At 38.2% G+C, this 21,415-nt stretch overlaps 1 protein-coding gene across 7 annotated transcripts in view; it reads right to left on the minus strand.

The window, feature by feature from the left end:
* Positions 1–20,347, minus strand: part of LOC117434979 (F-actin-monooxygenase MICAL2-like) — a 79,084-nt gene extending 58,737 nt beyond the window's left edge. For 3 of the 7 annotated variants that reach the window (XM_034057745.3, XM_034906801.2, XM_034057746.3), the window contains exons 1-2: positions 19,974–20,289; positions 1,966–2,329 (exon numbers count right to left, since the gene is read on the minus strand). In XM_034057745.3, the coding sequence (XP_033913636.3) occupies positions 1,966–2,229 (264 nt within the window). In that variant the 5' untranslated portion in view covers positions 2,230–2,329; positions 19,974–20,289. Of the gene's footprint in view, positions 1–1,965; positions 2,330–19,973 lie in introns of all 7 variants that reach the window. The other 4 variants (XM_034057744.3, XM_034057747.3, XM_034057749.3 and 1 more) reach the window with 4 other exon arrangements.
* Positions 20,348–21,415: the final 1,068 nt, after the last annotated feature.

Consider the following 21,415-nt stretch of genomic DNA (forward strand, 5'->3'; position numbering starts at 1 on the left):
ATTATAATGTCTAGCATTACAAGATAGCTAGATATTCCCCACAGGTAATTTGTCATGGCACAGATTTCTAGAGTAGTACTGCATACTGGTGACAGACACGGCAGTATAAAAAGTGAAAAAACACCAACAATTTAAAACGGATAATCCATTAGGAACTTAACATGGAAAAAGTATATATCTCTTTAAACTTAAAATCCATCCTTAACAAACATATGGATTACTTAGTGTTGCATTACAGATGCTAGAAACTGTGTGATTTATCTTTTTTTTTTTAACCTTGTAATATGCATAATTAAGGATATAATTAATCGTGTAAACTGGACAGTTGCAGTACAACTAAGCATCTAGAATAATTGAGAAGACTTGTTGTCTGAATTTGAATGACATTTTTTAGGAGTCATTGCTTCACCTTTGCAGACACAGTGAGCGTTCAACCAGTGCTTGAGGACAAAGTGCAGCACATATCTGATATGATTTAGTAGATACATGGCTGACTCATATCTAGCTGATCATAAAGAGGTATTCAGTTGGAGCACTGTAAAGAAACGCATGCCTTTAGAAAGTAATGTCGACACACTGGGAGAGTAAGTGAGCAGTATTACTTATGATGGTTGAGGCAGACAGGGGTCTTATTACAGAAGTGTAGTCCTGAACGTATATAAAATGAAATTATGTTTTTACTTGCGCAATAGATCCCTGATTATGGTGAGCACACAATGTACGGAACACAGTTGGTGGATTGGTGGTTGGAACGTAAACTACAATTGATATTCTTCAAACAGCGGATATGTAGTGGCAGTGTAGCGTCTGCTGTCAGCTTTAGAACAGTTTCCTGGACTGACTAAACTGTGATTCACCAACCAGTCATGGCAGTGGGTCATGTTTAGGGAATTCTGTCTTGTGGGTCATAGGAAGCAGACTGAAGGACTTAATGTTCTAAACCTAAAAAATTATTTTGAGGACCATTTCAGAAAAAAAAAATGACGTTTGAGCAATGTTACCATGCACTTGGCTGCTGCCTAACATGTAAACTCTCAATGAGTCATTTTATACTGAGAGAGAATGGCACATACGTTGTTGCCTGAATTTATATTAGAAGATGCATATCTCAGTTACTACATCTATGAATCTAGTGAAGATGTCGAATCTTACTGGGGTTCTGTCTATGAATAACAGAATGAAATAGCACGTCACTATGTGAGTGTTGCTGTGGTAAGAGGTACATGAGCAGACATTTGAACACGACTGGTTACAGCCATAACAAATCATTACTTAACATTTGTAAATATGTGACTATATCCAAGGGAAGAAATTAGAGGCTTGGTAGCTTTCATATAATACCTTAGAAACTTTAGCTGTTGGCCCTGTTCCATTACAACACTGTGTAAAAATGACTTGCCACTTACTAACAACTTTAAAAAACTATTACTAACACTCAACCTTTCCATCTCCTGTTTTACCATTCGGAGTGAAGTAATTTGAGAATTCTAATGAGGTGAATGTTAAATTGAAGGTGATGCATACAGGATGTATAGCAGACAGGAGCCAAGATTTTGTACCTTGATAATAAACCCTAATTGCACTTGTTTTAACTTCTTTAAACTATTCCAGCTGAATATAATGGATTACAACTGCAAATAAAAGAAAAACATCTATTCAATACACGTAAAATCATCCTAAAAAGTGGTACAGTAAATTATCCTAAACTGTGGTACAGTAAATTAAAGCGCACATGTTTTTTAAAAGTGTTTTTTGTCGTGTGATTTTCTGTTTCTATTATATCGCTATTTGTGTTGGCATGTTGAGCATGGGTCCCCTTTTTAAATGAGGCTTCAGTCTCAATAGGTTCAATTCCTGGTAAACAAATCAATACAAAACAGAAAGAGTATGTTGATCTCAAGAACAGCCCCCTGTGCGCATTTTAAGACGCAGTGGTTGAAGAAGATCATTGAATTGAGTGCTTACCCTTGTACCCGGGCAGGCTTTCCCTTTCTGGTATTCTTTATGACTTGCCCGCTTGTCAAGTTTACTCCACAGCGCTTTGGCTTTCCAAAAGGTCACCTTGGACTTGAGCGCGGTGTAGAAGCTTTTATAATCCTGGGGGTCCAGTTCAAGCTGGCGACAGAGGATGTTGAAGGCCTGGAGGGTGCCCTTGCATGTTGAGGCCTGGACAAAGTTCTCAAACAGCTGACAGGCTTGGCTGTTCTTCTCATCGTCGTTGTTGCCCATGGTCTCTCCAGATTTCTCAGCGGAGACAGGCTTCTTACTCTTTCCAGCTGTACTGCAGCTAAACTGACTGGCGACCGTCTTTCAGCATTTTCAACCTAAACTGATAAAAGAAACCACAGTCTGATGTCATCTCAGTGGAGAAATAAGCATTAAATTCTTAACAGATGGCTAATAAAACTGCACAGATAAAATTGCCATGCTCCTTGGTTTCTGTACAGATTGGAGTTAAAAAAAAGGAATTGTTACAGACAAGTTGCTCTTTGTAAAATAACCACAGGAGATACTATTATCTGGTGTAATTTATACCATAAAAACATCTCCAGATAAAATAATGGATTATTTATGACAGTTTGCTGAAACCTTGGCCAATACTCTTTTCTTTGAAGATGATGTGTGAATGAGTTCCGACAGTCTAAGCCTATGCATTTATGGCTTATGTACGTGATTGCACATTTCCATACCACCAGTAACTGGCATGCTTTCAGAAAGTGCTTAAAATAGGCTCCAGGCTATGTATGTTTAGAGAGTGAATCACATTCACATAGTCTCAGAAAGCATGCTCTACATAAAGGGGCTGAGATAGTCCACGCCCTGAAAAAACACCAGCCCAGGGCTGTCAGTTTTGAAGTCACTGTGCTATATTTACAAAGCGTTTACTTCAATCTTCAGCTAACTCCTATTTTATTGGAGGAGAATAAAAAGCTGCTAGTTTTTAAAACTAGAACCAAGCAATTTAAGTTCTACTTTTCATGGACTTTTATACACATTAAAGCTGTTTGCTTGTCAGTTTTACTGTATATCATTTACATGCTTTCTCCATTAGAAAAATTAAGACTGGAGTACACGCTTTGAAAATACAGCCCTCTATAACTGACTGTACTCTTCTGAACTTCAAACATCATCTTACATTTTTTAATAGCACACCCAAAGCATTTTAAGTTTACCCATTTAATTAATAAACATCATGTTTAAAAAGACTTTACATTTTTTTATTACTGGTAATAAATGTCCACTATGAAACTACAACCTACTGGCTCACCTTCTCATATACAGTACATGCATACCATGGACGATTGCCTCCAGAAATATTTGTGGCAGGGTGATAATAAATGAAGATCTACACTACGCTTTTAAGTGTTCTCAGATCACATTAGGAACTTTTAAAGCACCCTTGAGAGTACCACTCCAGATAATCACTGTCATAGTGAATCCAGCATTACAAACCTGCTTGTGCATGTACCAAATTAGAATGTCTTCACACAGCAATTATACCAAAGACCTTAATGATTGTCGAGAAGAAGTTTTTGATGCAATGTGTTCTGTTCTTTTTAGTTTCTGTAATCGATCCAATCAAGAACTCCAAGCTAAGAAAAATACCCTGAGTGCTACCTTGCTCTGTTCATTCTACTGGTTGTTTGCAATCCACGGCTAATCAGCTCCCATCACCCGATTGAGCGATCTGTCTAATTTAGGAAACCAGAGCAAAAAAAAAAAAAAAAAAGCCTTGTGATTTGGTTTTTGCTTCAAGGCTAATGCTGTCTAAAAGCATAACAGTTCACAATGAGGTGTTTGGAAAACATACAGTAAGTATGGTCTGTAAACATGATGGCGCCAAATATGCAAAATTGTATGAGAAGTGCCAAATTGCATTTGAAAACTTCAATACTTCCTGTGGTTAGTGCATATCCATGTGCCGTGCCCATAGGGCAATCTAATTATATTTTAGCATTTTGAATTATTTGCATGCATTAATTTCTTAACAACACTTCAGCTTTCGTTTCAGAGTCTTAGAAAACGATTCTTTCCTAAATGATCACAGTTTACACCAACGGCAAGACTGATTGATGTTAAACTCAATTGCATGCTTAATAAAAGAAGATAAGTGACCCATAAAAGTTTATCATGTTTAATTGCACAATGGTTTCCAATCACTTTTTTGAAATAGCTGTGCTTTACTGAGCTTGTTCTTCAGTTCAGTAAAACAGAAACACAATATAAATGTACTGTCTTATACTGTGTCATGGTATAGATAGACTCTGGTTGTCCTGTGGGTTCTACTAAAAGGAATCTTTTTCCTTCACCCTCTAAATCAAGCTGACCTTCCGACAGATTCCCCCATGTGAGCTCTGCTTTGTTTCAGCTGCTCACTTAAAGGTGCAGCGTCCCTTAATGTTTCTGCACAGTATTAATATTGCTGACATACTTCATAACCCCATATCGAAAAATAGAAGCTCTGTTTCCCGTTAATTGTTATCAACTGGCAAAGGTTTCCGCCTGTTTTTGCTACATCAAAGCATGACGATGTACCACTAAAATCTGTATATTTATGTATGCAACTTACACCAGTTAACATATATACTATTCTCATATTGTAACATGCTTTTCATAGGCTTTAACTGTGCATTTGCTGTGTTTTACCATAGCTGTTTTGTTTTGTTTTACCATGCTTTACTTCTCTGTGAATTACCTTGCTTGCCTCAGCTTTCCCATTATGATTTTTACTACATATAATAATAACACAATATGCTTTTCGAAGGGAATCTAATATCAGTTTGGTTTAGTTTAGTGCTAGACCTCACATACGCAAGTCCTGTTGGCACACAGCACCCTTCTGTAACGTTGGTTGTTGAAACATTAATCTCTCTGGCAAAAATCTTTCCGAGTCGTGCTAAAGCAGAGTTTTTCTTTCCACTGCGTGTGAAACAAGAGCACTTTGATATTCAAATCACTCGTTACGTGTGTGCAATATGAACCAGTGTGAAGCCTGGATAGAGTGCGGCTCACCTGCTTCCCATGATGTACATGTACACACAGTCGTGCTTCCATTATTATGCCTTTTGGGATCAGTCTCTCGTCCCTAATTAAAACTTTGGCAGTGCATCAATCATACAGCAAGCATTGAAAGATCTCCATGTCAAATATCTGACATTTTGGAAGTGACTGACAACAGGGAAGGGAGCACCCATTATACAAGTTTCTCATAGTAAAAGCAAAGCAAAGTGTAATAAAGCATGGTAAAGCACAGGTTAGCACTGTAAAGCCTGCATATTAAAAAAAAACATGGCAAACTATGGGAAGTTTATTGAGCAGACGCCTTTATCCAAGGCGACTTACAGAGACTAGGGTGTGTGAACTATGCATCAGCTGTAGAGTCACTTACAACTACGTCTCACCCAAAAGACGGAGCACAAGGAGGTTAAGTGACTTGCTCAGGGTCACACAATGAGTCAGTGGCTGAGGTGGGATTTGAACCGGGGACCTCCTGGTTACAAGCCCTTTTCTTTAACCACTAGACCACACAGCCTCATGCATAAAAAAGCATGAGAAACGCATGGGAAAACTGCAAAATGAAAGTGCAAATTTACTGTGCTAAACTTTCATAAGGTGCACTAGACACTAGAACATGCTTTACAAATAATGACAAACACAGTGAAAACATGCATTATACCTGCAAGTGGGCTGTCTGATTGTGTCTTATGAGCAATGCTGCAACTCATACTCTTTTGTCAACCACACCACCTTGCTGTAACCCATCTGGTCTGTCTCTAGTTTGTACATCTCTATGAAGTAATGATTTTTGTTGTGCAGACAGCATGCTGTTTATACCACGGATATGAAAATAGTACAGCCATGTCTTTAATTTGCATTTTGTGGAAATAATGGCCACATTTGCATTCCTTCTACTGGAAAGCAAAGGGGCATGAAAAAGCAGATTGGCATTTTTTAAAAATCTTGCTAGCTTTATAGTATAAACATTTCACTAAATGTTAATCTCCTCAAACGCCGCTACTTTTTATAACTCATAAGGTGTTGTGCATGGAATACTGGAAGCACATAAATAAAGAAACAGCAGCAGTATCTATGCAATGATCTGGTGCTATTTTCAGGCACGCTTTTAATCACGCTGCAATGCTTTTGGGATACGTTTAAATTTAGATTTCCCAGACATTTTCTGTGCTGAGAGCAAGCACTCCCCATTTTATGCTGAATCCATTGCCCAGGGGACCCTTTTAAAATGCTTTCTTCAGCACAGCACTGACAGCAACAGGGTCCTTCTATAGTCTTTTTCAGTTAGATTCTGTGCTTGTTTGGTAACACATTTTTTCAGTTGTGCATCTTCTCCCTATTCCTTTACCCTCCAATCTCTGACGCACCAATACAGCTGTCCCTTACTGATCTCAAACTAGGCTGTGAACTTCTACAGAAACATGATCAAAAGGAACTAGTCTCAACAGAAGCTTTTATTTTACAGAAGAGAAGCTATTTCTTTCACAGATAAAGGTTGCTAACAAACAGGTTTTGTATAAACACAGGGTTCTTTCAAAGGCAGGCTGTTACAAAAACAATTGAAAAATACCACTGGGATACCATAATAACACCTGTGCATTCCCGCTATATTGGGCTGCAATGGTGGCTGAACCATAACAAAATCAATCCTAAATCTTGTTTACACAACCAAGGCCAGACACAAACCCACATATTATTAACAATGCATGCTGTAGTATAATTTATCAATTTCAAAGAAAGCCCATTTGCTGACCTAGATATTCCATTAAAACAATTCTTAAATTATAAAAGGAATTGTTGATTATATTAATAACCACATTAGTTTCGTATAGAAATAAAAGCATGTGGTTCTCATCAGTAGCTTGAATTATGACAAACAACTGATATGATTTGAGGGTTCATTTCCCTAATTTATTATAAACAGTCCTTTGTCTGTAAGATTTGTTTAAAAATGCTAAATTACGAGGCCAAATAAATGGAACCTACAATTTATATATTTACATTCCAGCCTTAATCTCTAGTAGGAAGTTCCTATTAGAAACATCTGGTTCAGTAATGATTATTGCTCAGGATAATGAGAAGGTACGCACCTTCTTTTTGGTCTGCCTTGCAAGTAAGTTTAAGTCACAACATTACACTGTTTTAAGAGAGGGCTGCAGACAATAGTAAATTTAAAGTGGAGCAATGTGGTCAGACATTTGTTGTAAGGCTTCTTGTAAAAATTACAGATCAATGCACTGACCTGCTGTAGAATAACTGCCTGGAATACCAGTAGAACACAAGCAAAACATCTCCAGATGCTTGTAAAACCTTCATCTGACCCTTATTGACGAAGCTTCTACAATGTGGTGAGCTGGAACTCTGTATTGTACATCACATGTGTTTTAATACATATCATACTTATTAATAGACCCACATTACTCTTTCATAACATCAAGCACTCATTCCGAGGTAAAACTATAACAAAGTCAAGAACGTCTAATGCCTTTTGATTGTAACATCGCTGAAGGCATTTGTCCAAATATTTGGAGCTTATTTTGTTACCTCAGCTGGTATATCAGTGGTTCAAAAAATGACCTTTTCAAGATGGCTGTAAACTACAACTCAAATCGCCTTCATCTTTTGATTTCTGATTGGTATCAAGCAAAAACCTCTGCTAGTGTTTACTATGCGCCAGATACAAATGAGAAAATTAAAATAGGAAATCAAATTAGGGGAAAAAAAAAACACACCCATTATTTCCCTGCTTCCAAATTCCTTTTCATTCTTGACAGCCACATGTAGTACTAGTTTTCTATTATTGTACAGACAACCGACTCCCACTGAAATATGATAGACCTCCTCTGTGGTCATGGAGGGAATGCAAAACAGTTCCTACGGAACATATCGTGATTCTGGGTTTACAAGAGCACATGCTACCAGTTTGCTCAAGTGCAGGAAATCTTCTAGAATTTCAGATCTGTTAAATATGCACCTGCTGCAGCAAGTGGTGCTGTGTACTCTGGAGTCCTCATATGACCCTTGATATCAATTACAGAGGTCAACTCTAAATATGATTATTACTGACGCATTCATATTGTGAGCAGCTGATTCTTACAATGACTTTACTTGATGCAGTTTACGTCACAATACAATATAAGCTAACAGATTCTTAAACCTACACTAATAGGGTTGGCACAGGGACTTATTTTTACTCAGGTCCTTTTGATGTTTATCTGGAAGGCAATTTTCAGTGAGTTGCTCCATTGACATCACATCGGGCTACACCCAGTCTTAATGATTGTAGTATGAAGCCAATCGCTAGTTCTTTCTCCCCAAGATCACTGAACCTACATTTTGACTTATATCTTGGGAAAGAGAAATTAAAGTAAAATAAGCTGTGATACTGTGGGCTGCAAAAACAACATCATCCTCACCACCAGAAAGCTATCATAAACAACACAAGGAAACTGATGTCAGTGTAAGTAAGCGGTGAACAATGTGAGAACTGGGAATTGAGTGAAACAGTCTAGTAATTACAGTACAGTGTCAATAGGCCCAGGAAGGAATTTGGCGCTGCCTGATAAGGAAGTATCATAGCTGGACGCCAGTCAATGCAAACAATGTCAGAATTACCGAGAGGCCTACATTTTATTCCAGAGGAACAATTCTATGTGAAAAAAAACGTCTGCCTCAACAAGGTTCAAAGCCCAAAGCTCTCATTGTAATTTTAAACATTTAAAAAGCACATTCACACTGTGATAACTCCCCTAATGATCATTACAAACTAAATGTTTATTCACACAGTCAAAGAATGACAATCGCTGACTACACATTTAGTGCAGAGCTGCAGCCAAGCCTCTGTGTTTGCTTTTCCACACTTGAGTCAATGCTGACTACACATTTTGCTTTGATTTCTCTGTATTAAGACCAATAGTTCAGATTTGGGGTTTTAAAGTGTAGCACAGGTGCCTCTCTGCATTTGAAATTGCCAAGAGACAATCCCTAAAAATAAACAGGGTCTGGTCAGTTTTCTCACAGGGCTTTCTCACATGACGCAAGGCTTATTTGAAAGGGAATCATTATAAAAAGAGACCGAGTATGAAAAGAGGCGGGGTAGGGTTACCTTAAGAATAAAATATGTATAATGTTCAGTAGACTAGATCAGCAAAGTTATAGATAGCAATCAAAATACGCCTTTGAGTTCACATGTCAAAAGTTTAAATATGTAACAGTATTTTAAAACTGAAATGAATCTGCCACTCCCAGCTCTCGCCAAAGTTCACATGGCCACACTAATGGGTACACCAAAAAATAATCATCAGTCTTGTTTGAAAATGAGGTCTACAGGTCTACAGAAATGGTGGTGGCTTTACCAACAGGAGACAATGTATTCCACTGAACTGCTCTACTGATAATTGCACAGCCAGCTAATTGCATATTGTAAAGCACATTATTATCTTTAGGCTATGCATTTAAAAGGAATCTACAGTATTCACTCAAATATCTGGTTGACAGGTTATATCTGGCAGACTGTTCAAGTAATTGAGCACACATGCTAAGATTGTGTTGTTCCATAAATAACGCAAGCCATTATTAAATCACAACCTTTATATTTCACAGATAAGGCAGGAATCTCCCAAGCTGCTTCCAAACCCAAACATGCCCACCACTCTTTAATCACTAATCTGCCAGTAATTACAGTATATCTTTAAGTGCTGCTAATGACTTTAATAGGCTGTTACTGTATACAGCTTCCCTGTAAAAAAAGTTATCAATATAGCAAAAAAAAGCTAAAGTAAATGTTGGTGGTAACAGTGTTTATACAGTGTGTAATTGAAAATCGACTGCTCCAAGCAGTAGTAGGGGATCCCATATTTGGATGACAGAGTTAGGGGACTCCTAGTTTGTGTTTCAACCAGTGGACCCAAACTAGAGTTTAAACAAAGTCTGGTTTTGGATAGAGTACATAGAAAGCTGAACTATGGAAGACTGTAGTAAATAGATATCAAATATTTCTATCTAAAAACAAATGGGTTCCCTGCAGATGGGAAGCCTCACAGCCTTTCTGGGATAAATTGGAAATTACTTTAAACACGTCCAGCTTGCCTACCATGTCACCTTTCTTCTTGCTTTATGCTTGGCTAAAGCTGAACATACGAAAGCTTTTGGTGGCTAATTACTTTGGACAGGCTGGTTCAGCACATTGACGGCCATGCCCAGTCCTGCTGTTTGGTATACAGTTTCACTTTAAAAGATATTGCTGATGGGAGAATTTGAAGACGAAGGCTCAATTTCTTGTCATGCTTGGCTGGTTGGTATCTCTCAGCAGGCAGGTTGCACAGTCTTGTGGGTAAAGACGTCTGGAGTTTACTAGGTATCCCTTCACCTCTTTCTAGCCTTTTCTCACTTTAACGGAGTTGGATACCACTGGGCTATCTGGCTGCTGTGATCTTTTACTCTCATCAGCAGCAAAAAAAAGCAACTGAAAAAAGATTGTGTAGGTGATTCCTTGGAAAACAACTGGTTCTTTTAGAATATCTTCGTAATTGATTTTTATTAAATGTGAAGTACTGATAGGGAATTAAAAGCCATTTGAGGTAAACTCAGTAAATTCTTGTTTGATTATAGCTGGCACAACAAAGAAGCTGTAACCTAATAAGATACAGCTACTTCTATGGGTATTTACAATCATTCTCTGTCAATGGCAAGGGAAGGCCTGCCAATACATGCCCAATAATCCAAAAGATGAAATGACACATGCTATCAATCTGCGTAAAGACAGGGTGGGGCTACATGTTCAATAGTATCTGCTAAATGCCTTTTCAGATCATTATGAAACGAATATACACAATGGGCAAAAACTGCCTTTACCTAGCCTTGCTTAAAGAATAGGTTGGGATTGAATATGATTCTTTAGAAAATGATCTGTGCCTACCCGTAAAGAAAGCTCTACTTATTTGACACATTAAGAATTAAATTACCATAATTATTATTATGGAGTTATGGAGCCACACCTCAGAATGATATAAGTCTTAACGAGTGAATGTCTGTAGAGTAATAGAGCAAATACAGGTCAGCTACTTAGCGTAAAAACATGGTAGAATAAAAACATGGTAGAATAAAATACCATAAATAGACCTCCTTTCCAAATCTTGCAAAATCTACACTGTTGCATCAATAAAAGCATTTTGGTGAATGTCACAACAGGACAATACAAATATTAAGAAGAAATGGATACATCATAATTACTCGTGTCAAAAGTGCACTTTTATACAGCATTCAGTCATTCAGAACAGCTTCAGTGAATAAGAAATGATTGAAGTTGCTTGATTTTTCATGCAGCAGGAAAACTTGGCCAGTAAACAAAGTAACTAAGACTCTCCTTTTGTTTTGGAAAATTAGGGAGGTAGGGAGGGACCAAGCTGCAAGGGCATAACACCAGCAACCAACTAAACACTCAGGCTTGCAAAATCATAGTAACCACATCTCCTCTTATTCAGCTTTTCAGAGATTAACTTCATCGTAGTGAACTAATAAAGAAATCATTGTTTTCTACCCACCCCTATCAGAAAATATTAATATAACTATTTGGGTTTGGAGAGACCTAATGTAAGAGCATAAAGATGTCTTGAGAGACCAGAGGCAAAAGACAATGATCTAGTCACCACTATATCTTCATGTGTTCACTTGACCTGATCTGTGTCAGAGCACAAAGAGCTAACTTTTTAATAGGCACACACTGGCTATTAGTCCTCTGAATTACAGTGATTCATTTTTATTGTACAACAGCACACTATGATTACTGTAGGTTGAAAGGTACAAAAAGCCCTTTATTCTTTCTGATTAAAATGCTAAGCTTATTCAGGGAGCACCCATGCATAATACACAATATTCTGCACTACCACCACTCACTTGAACTATTATCAGTCTCTAAAGTGAATAATATCAGCAGTAAGCATTCTTACTGTAATACGCAAGCCTGAGAAATAGGGATTGAGAGATGAAAAGCACAGATGCAATTTATTACAGTCTGTCCTATTTAAGGCAAGCAGAACCAAAACATTCCTCTGCCCTTATAAAAAAAAAGTTCACCGAGGTGTACTTTGATGATTAAAGCATTACAAAGTATAGTAAAACGTGGGGAATTGTAAAGCAGATTTTTACATTGATTTTGATGTTCACAAACAGTTTTTAAGTATGATGATTTGCAATGCATCAAGATACTATAACGCTGTGGTACTCAACTCTGAGATCGAATCCAGTCCAGGTTTTTACTCCAAGCAGGTTCTAAAGCTCCTAAGTAGTTAATTGAAGCTGTTAGTTTTGCATTCATCTGTAGTGAATTATGTAATTTGTTGTCTTTGGAGAGACCCACTAACATCTAGCAGCATGTCTCACAAACCACAGATTTATTCACAGGTAGCGTCAGCAACCCTTGAAGTATACAGTAAAGCACAGGCAAGGTAAATGACAGCATGGTAAACATGATGAAACATGCTAAATGAAAAGGATAAGCAGTTAAACACGGTGCAATGCAAAAGGCACCTTATACATGGCATTAGCAAATACATGGCTACCGACTGCTTGTGAAGCAAACAACTGAAAACTTGAAAAAGCTGCCAGCAACAAAAACACAGGCCCTGCCTTGCCATGAACTATTTAATATCTGTGTGGCAGGGCAAAAGCCCTAATTGAATGCTTGATGATTAATTAGGTTCCAGCCACATAGTATAAAAAAGGAAGAACCCCTTTGTTAAGGGATTGGTGTGTGACCTGTGTGTGGAGCTGGGTGTATACTGCACTATTGCCAACCACACCTCTGCAGAAATCATGAGACAAACTCTTAGAAATCAAGAGATTTGGAGCTCGATTCGAGAGATTTTATTTTTCAAAACATAAACTAATATTTCAGTGCTAAGGGACAACCTATATTTTCAGTTGTTTTTTAAACCTCGTTAACAACAGCTTATACTGAGTCTATAACACCTCAAAGCTCTTACAAACCTCTATTAGTGCTTCTCAAAATGCATAACAAAATCAGACAATCCAGATCAACATTACAAACGACATTATCTATAACCTTCCCCGATACTGCTGCACAGGCAGCTACTGGAGTGTTGCATGTTTAGCAATATGAAGGAGCTGGAAAACAACAGCTCCAGTCCGAGCTGAATTTGCATCTACAAGTTTAAACAACATCAGGCAGGTATGGATTGTATGCAGTGATGGAATTTGAAAGATTACAGCAACTGCTTCAGTGTATGTCTAATTATTTCAGGTGTCTATTAATATGCAATGCCAGTATGAATACATAATCCTTGGTCACTGTAACTTTAGAATAAAGACATAATCCATCTCCACAGAGCAACCTGAAGCCTTTATGTTTCACAAACATACAGGTAGTGAACTACATTTGCAAGACGATGCTACCTAATAGTATTCATCTGACCTGCTGTCGTACTGAAACTAACTTGCAACAGGGGCATGCAATTTTTATATATTATAGAATGCATAACATCTTTCTATTTTCTGTATATTACACATACTTTAACGGACTGGAAATGACTTTCCTATAACCTGTATTATTTCAAGCCTGTTCTTCCTAATAATATCAGAGCTGCACTTCAGTGTGCCCCCATTAATGTCCATTGAGACCAGGATCATCTGCTATACCAAGGACACAGTGTAACATGCTGTACTGTTTTACTGCAGCAATGTCAGTGCGCAACAACTCATCTATGAGCAAGGTAAGCTGCCCTTTGTTTCACCTACAACATAACATCAGCATTCACTAAAGCCATGCAAATGTACTGCTCTACAGTATATGAACACTAGCGAATATGAGCTCACAGAAACTGCTGTAATACTTTCTGTGTGAAGACATATTAGAGCTACACATGTGGTAGTGATAGAAAACAGAACATACTCTTGACCAGTTTATACCTACAGAATAATGAATTCCATGTCACTTTTTTTTTTTGAAACAGAAAGTTGCAGTGTGTCCTTTCTTTGGCACACGCACGGACCCAATGATGCTTTCTTTGCTAATTTAATGGCGGGAGCCATTGTGTTATTGTACCTCCTACAGTCATGAACTGATGCCAGACTATTTCGTTACAGTGATCCTCGTATCTCAGTTGAAGTGTGGGTTAAATCACACGCCTAGAAATACAAATACATAAATACAAAATCTGAAACTTCTATTTACCGTAGGATACAAAATAGTGCACAAATCCATGTTTTCTATCACAGCATTACAATCAAAGAATACAAAGCACTGTATGGGTACAGCCCTTTCAAAATGATGTCCTTCATTCTTGCCTTATACAGACGTGCTCAAATTTGTTGGTACCCCTCCACAAAAAACGAAGAATGCACAATTTTCTCTGAAATAACTTGAAACTGACAAAAGTAATTGGCATCCACCATTGTTTATTCCATATTTAACAGAAATCAGACTGCTTTTGATTTTTTATTCAACATAATATTGTAAATAAGAAAACAAATGAAAATGGCATGGACAAAAATGATGGGACCGCTAACCTAATATTTTGTTGCACAATCTTTAGAGGCAATCACTGCAATCAAACGTTTTCTGTAGCTCTCAATGAGACTTCTGCACCTGTTAACAGGTAGTTTGGCCCACTCTTCCTGAGCAAACTGCTCCAGCTGTCTCAGGTTTGATGGGTGCCTTCTCCAGACTGCAAGTTTCAGCTCTTCCCATAGATGTTCGATAGGATTCAGATCAGGACTCATAGAAGGCCACTTCAGAATAGTCCAATGTTTTGTTCTTATCCATTCTTGGGTGCTTTTAGCTGTGTGTTTTGGGTCATTATGCTGTTGGAGGACCCATGACCTGCGACTGAGACAGAGCTTTCTGACACTGGGCAGTACAGATACTAATTAAAGAAACTAATTAGTTTGAAATATCACTATAATCCAATTATTTATTATCTTTTCTAAGGGGTACCAACAAATGTGTCCAGGCCATTTTAGAACATCTTTGTAGAATAAGCAATAATTAATCTATTTTCACAGCTTCTTTGCTTTATTCTATGACATACCAAAGGCATGCAAGTATACATGATAAAATAGCTTTTAATTTCATCACTTTTCAGGAGGAATGAAGCATTATTTCAATGAGCTGTAAGGGTACCAACAAATTTGAGCACGTCTGTAAGTGGGTAGTGCAATATGAACAATGCTGGAAGGTTGCTGTGCAACTTTTGTATTTTATATAAACAGAACCATTGCTTTGGGAACTGCAGTCTACACAGCTATTCATCAAGCATAAATAGACACATCATTGAGCAGAATGACTAATTGCATGGCAAACAAAACTAAGCAAATTGAAATCATAACGAGGGGTAGGGAAATATGATTAGTACTGTAGTTCGCTGAGCTACGTTTTCAAAAAAATATACAGCTATGGCCACAAGTTTTGCATTACCTATATGAACATAATTTAGATCTTTGATTTAACATCATGTAATCAAAGAAACTACCGGAAGCCATGATAACATTATTCAGCAGCTTTCATTTGACTTTATGAAGCTAAATTAGTTCATTCTGGCCATAGCTGTAAATGTGTATAAGATTCTGTTTTATAAATGAACTAAAACAACACTTCACATGCCTCTATTAAATGAGCATTAAAGCCATGAGCAGAAACAGCTGTAATGACTAGAATCTGCTGCTGACTAATAAGTTATGAAAAGTTCTTTTTCAGTCCATTACATAAAGATCCACACAGCATTCCATATTAGGATATTTGGTCTCAGTGTGTCAGTAGCTAAGAGGGAGCCAGAGGTCTATGTAACCAGTTTGATAATGACACTGATACACCAGGTCAGGTACAGTATTGCTGATATGACTTAGTTTCTCATTTGCTCTCAAGTAGAGAAATGCAATTTGGAGTTCTTTACCCCCTATGCAGTGTTCACTCATTCAATCCCTATGCACAGTGACATTTGTCGTGAAACTTGAATTGTGGAAGACGCATGTTGGGACATGAGACAGACAGATCATGTTACCCCCCTTATGTATGAAGGTTACAAAAGCAGGCCCCTCAGGATTGTTTCCTATGATCATGATAACACCAAACAGAAATTCCAACAAAACATTCACTGTTAGCTAGCAGCATTGCATTCAGTATCTTGCAGCTGTTTAGGAATATTTAAAAAAAGAAAGAGACACCCCGCCTAGTATTTGTTTGATAAGCTTCCTTTCGACATTGGTAGCCGTTTTGTCCTGTGCAAACTCAAGATTCAAATTTAAGACAATTAATTAATTGCATTGGATTTATGGACTGAAATAATCCAGTTCACCTTCGAATCTGAATTATTAGGAAACAAAAAGCCTTTTCAACCGAATAAGCGGTTTACAGTTCCCAGCACAAAGCACCACAGCTGAATACTAAGGATTACAAACTAAATACTGTAATATGTTTTCTAATTCCTGTAGCCAGGAATTGGTAAATATGAAACAATTGGATAACTGTGAATTTCTCTTGCACATGCTGTAAGTGTACGTTCAGTCTGTAGATCTTCTATCACATCGTGTGTAACTCCTTTTATGACAGTAGCTGACGAGTGTTCAGCAACTTCAAACTCTGAATACTTTTTGGTACACTCAACACCAAAATACTTTCACAGTTTGCTGCCATCACAATGATGAAATAAACTAATAGTTACCGACTTGCTTGCAACACTTCTGGTTTGCAGGAGTGGGTTAATGAATGCTCATGTGAGCGTTGCAACATGTTAGAAAAATAAACAGAAAAAAACCTGCACATTTCCAATAGGTTTACAGATTCATAAAATCGAAATTGCTGAATACAATCTATACACTGTATAGATTAACAAAACAAAAAGCAGTCTTAACACGTTGCAATTGTATTAATACTGTAGAAAAGTTTGAACAGTAATGCAGGTTTGAGCAAAGGGCAAGGTACAGTATGCTGCACGATGATGTGGCTCATCCTAAATAGTTGTTCTTATCTTTTTACCTACACACTCCTACACACACACACGGGCAAAGAACAGGCAATTCTGTTATGAAACTTGGAGGCTTCAGGTGGAGGTATTGATTTCATTTGTTTATTTAGCAGACGCCTTTATCCAAGGCGACTTACAGAGACTAGGGTGTGTAAACTATGCATCAGCTGCAGAGTCACTTACAATTACATCTCACCCGAAAGACGGAGCACAAGGAGGTTAAGTGACTTGCTCAGGGTCACACAATGAGTCAGTGGCTGAGGAGGGATTTGAACCGGGGACCTTCTGGTTACAAGCCTGTTTCTTTAACCAGTGGACCACACAGCCTCCTAGGCAACAACAGGCTAAGACTACAACAGTGGAGCCAGCGATACATTGAAAGATAAACAGCTTCAATGTGTCTTGTTTACATATAATATAACATTTTTGTTGTAAAGAAATTAAATATCTTTCCAAACTACTAACATGGTGTTGCATCTCAATGGACCTATTTATTTTCAAACAACAGTGACATAAAACAACAACAGTAAATACAGCTAGGAAAATATAGTGAGCAGAGTTCTGTTCAATGTTTTTCAGTTTCAAACTGTCATGCTATTATTTTCCACATTACTATCCCCTAAACCCTACACAAACCTCTGCCTACACAAACGGTGCTCCACACCCCAAAGTCTAGACTGTCATTTTGTGCTACAGTATAAAAGTGGGCAAGCAGTTTGTGAGCGCATCCTTTTGAGTTTCTGGGAAAACCACACGTATTTATACTTCGCGAACCTTCGAAACCAATTTGGACTCTGTACACAACATGAACTCTTGTTACTGTGTGTTGCACAGTTTTTTATTGCTGGCTCTGTTTCATGACCTACAGGGATGATTTATTTTTTGCTACACTTAAATAGCAAACTTTGCATTAAAGTAAGAACACTTTAATGCAAAGTTACACCCCACAGTTCTTTTTTTTTTTTTTTTTAATTTAGTCATCGCCAGTGGTTTTTCCCCCAGGTTTTTCCCCCAATTTGGAATGCCCAATTATTATTTTTATCCCGGTTCACCGCTGCAATCTCCCACCGACTCGGGAAATGTAGGCTGAAACACGCGTCCTCCCAAACGCGTTCCTGCCAACCTGTCATTTTTCGCACTGCGGATCCACCAGACCCATAGTGCCGGAGGACAACACAGAGCTGAATGGCTCCACTGCAGAACCACTGGCGCCCAATCAGCCACAGGGGTTGCTGGTGTGCGGTGAACCATAGATTGCCCTGCCGACCAAAGCCCTCCCTACCCGGGCGGCATTCAGCCAATTGTGCGCCGCCTCCCAGGAACCCCCGGTCACGGTCGGCAATGACATAGCCTGGATTCAAACCTGCGATCTCCAGGCTATAGGGCGCATCCTGCACTCCACGCGGAGCACCTTTACCGGATCGCCACTCGGGAGCCCTCAACACCACACAGTTCTGAAAACTTGCATTTATACTTCTTGGTCAAGTTTGTGCGAGACAATAAAAAAAATGGGCTTGCAAACAGGGTCGTAATGGGTTTTTATTTTGTTTTACCTGGACACTTGTTACACAGTACAGGAAAAAATTTAAACAAGAACCAGCTGTCCTAGTGGAAAAATAAGATACTATCCATTACAAACATTACTTTGAGGTAAGCTACCTGTTGTCAGACAGGTGACTGTGGTTCTTAAACCAGACAGAGCAGTGCTATATTGCACTGGCTTGATGTTCTAGGTGGTCTAAAATACCAGTACCCCTAACAAATAAAACACCTGTATGCTTTCATTAGTGGTTTAGAAAGTGGGTTCTGTCTGTCCTGTCCTCTCATGGTTGCAGCCTGTGCGCCGCAGCTCTGAACTTAAGAAACTGCCGAGCACAGAACAGAAAATAGGAGGCACTTTTTTACACAGAGAATTGTGAGGGTCTGGAATCAACTCCCCAGTAATGTTGTTGAAGCTGACACCCTGGGATCCTTCAAGAAGCTGCTTGACGAGATTCTGGGATCAATCAGCTACTAACAACCAAACGAGCAAGATGGGCTGAATAACTCAGGACTGGAACCTCAAGTGAAAACACATATCAGTACTTCAGGACTGTTTTTTTTTTCTTTTAAATACAGTAGAGCTTCTAGAAAGACCAGTGATCAAACCTTTACCTTGAGTTCAAACTCTACAGATGTGCAAATATTAAGACGTTTTTTTGTAAGTAAATATGCTGCACAATACCACTGTAGGCAAAAACAACCCTAAAACAGGTGATTGTGCTGTTTCTGTTTAATTCATAGAGGTTTAAGAGTGTACAGGACAGTGTGATGTAAGGAATCACCACTGCTTTCATTCACAAGTATTGTACCAAACATGCTTCACAAGCAGCAGTTCATTCATTCCCAACTACTAGCATGGGAAAGAACTCCTTTGACCTTATTTAGAATACATTACCTGCAACCCAAAAATAAAAAATAAAAAAAGTGCGCTTCATCTATCTGAACCAAATGAACCCAAGCATTGCAGGCTCATTAACGGACACACAATAGCAGCCACATAAACAATTGTACTATGTTCCTCTGTAGATAATTGACAAGCATCTTGATGTAATTCAGTTCTGCACTGAACGGATTCAATAAACACTAAAATTACACACTGTTGCATATACTGTACTATATATTGTTAAAAAATGTGTACTCCTTTTTACTGATTCATTATTTAACTGTTCCTGTTTTAACCTGAACAGTTTATAGGTAACTCTATACGGCAACAGTAACATGAGAGGGAAACAAGAATAAACCAGCATTATTCCTTAACCCAAAGGAAATAATTAATTCAACACAATTAGCATATATATATATATATATATATATATATATATATATATATATATATATATATAGCAAGCCTAGCTTTTGTAAATGCTTTTAAAGAGCCTAGCTCGCGTTAGACACTTGCTACAAACAGAAAAGAGGTTAGTTTGCGTCTTAACTTACATTATTCTCCACTTGTCAGATGATACTTTGAATTGCCATGTGCTGTACTTCCATGGAAGAATTGTGTAGCAGTGAAGTGGGTTAGAAACATTCCTACCATCTATACTTCTTTTACGGTCTCCAGCCACATCTGTAACAATGTGTAAGCGTCCAGTGTCCTCTCAATGAGCTCGAGTGCCGGTATGTTTCACAGGCATGCCTGGGAACTGCTCACACACTGTATTTTTTTGGGGAGGGGTGGGGCTCCCGTAGAATGACGTCCGATGGCAAGTTTTGCCGACTCTCTGGAGTGACACGCCAGTAAAGCGAGCCCTTGCCGGTTAGAGCGACTGTCAGCGTTTTAAGAAGTTGTCAGCACGTTCTTGATAGGCAGTTCTAAACTGCAGACTTGCGTCTCCTGTGCAGTACGCTGTATTTGGAAGTAGGTGAGCGACGTCAGTAGTTATTTTGAAAATTAAAAGGGAAACAGCACCTTGTTTAGAAGCACGTAAACTGAAGTGGTCAACAAACTCAGAAGTCAAATATGGGCATTATGAAAACAAATTTGAACCGGGGACTTCCTGATTACAAGCCCGTTGCTTTAACCACTGGATCACACAGCCTCCTCTGGTTACTGGGGAAACATTCAAATTCTGAACACATATGCAAACGCGCCTATATCGACCAGCCTAATATTACCAAAATACTGTTCTATACTGTAATTGCTTTAACTGGATGTACTTCTGCAATGCTATTGTATATTCTGACTACATGCAGTTGTCTTTCTCAGACTTGGTTTCAAAAATGGATTTTTTTTTAAATGTCTTTATTATGTCTATAATATCCATGTAATGGTTAGATTTTGTGGAGGCCTGAGCTACAATGTAAATTACAAATGTAATTGCAAGCACTGTTTGGGAAACATTATGCTGCTCAGAGGTTTTCTGCAATGCTGAATCTCAGCATGTATTCTATAGCCTATCTCACATTGTATATGTGTTCTCTGAATATCAATCACTTATCCATCTTGCAGCCAGTGGTGCCTAATGCAGCTGTTTAGGGGTTTGACACGATGCAACCTACTTCTGTATCTGAACTGAGCTGCACAATATTCTGAGATCTTCAGCCCTCCAGGTTCATACTGCTGCAAAAGCTGAATTTGAAATAAATCACACCAGACTACTGTTTTATTTATTTGTTAAAGCACAGTGCAGACTTATTAATACAAAACAATATGCAAAAGTGATTGTAAAACAATGGTATAAAACAAATTGCAATCGTGTTATAGGGCTTTGAAACGCATGCACAAGCAGCAGATGTGTATTATTAAAGAATATATAAATAGTTTCTTCTTCTTCTTCTTCTTCTTCTTCTTGTGACACTCACTAAATAGTGACTTGAGTAGCTTGCCCAAACCTTGAAAGCTCTGAAAGGAAGGTGGCCAAACAAACCTCAAAAAGGAA

Source organism: Acipenser ruthenus, chromosome 28, assembly GCF_902713425.1.
Source record: "Acipenser ruthenus chromosome 28, fAciRut3.2 maternal haplotype, whole genome shotgun sequence".
In the NCBI taxonomy this organism is placed as follows: Eukaryota; Metazoa; Chordata; class Actinopteri; order Acipenseriformes; family Acipenseridae; genus Acipenser; species Acipenser ruthenus.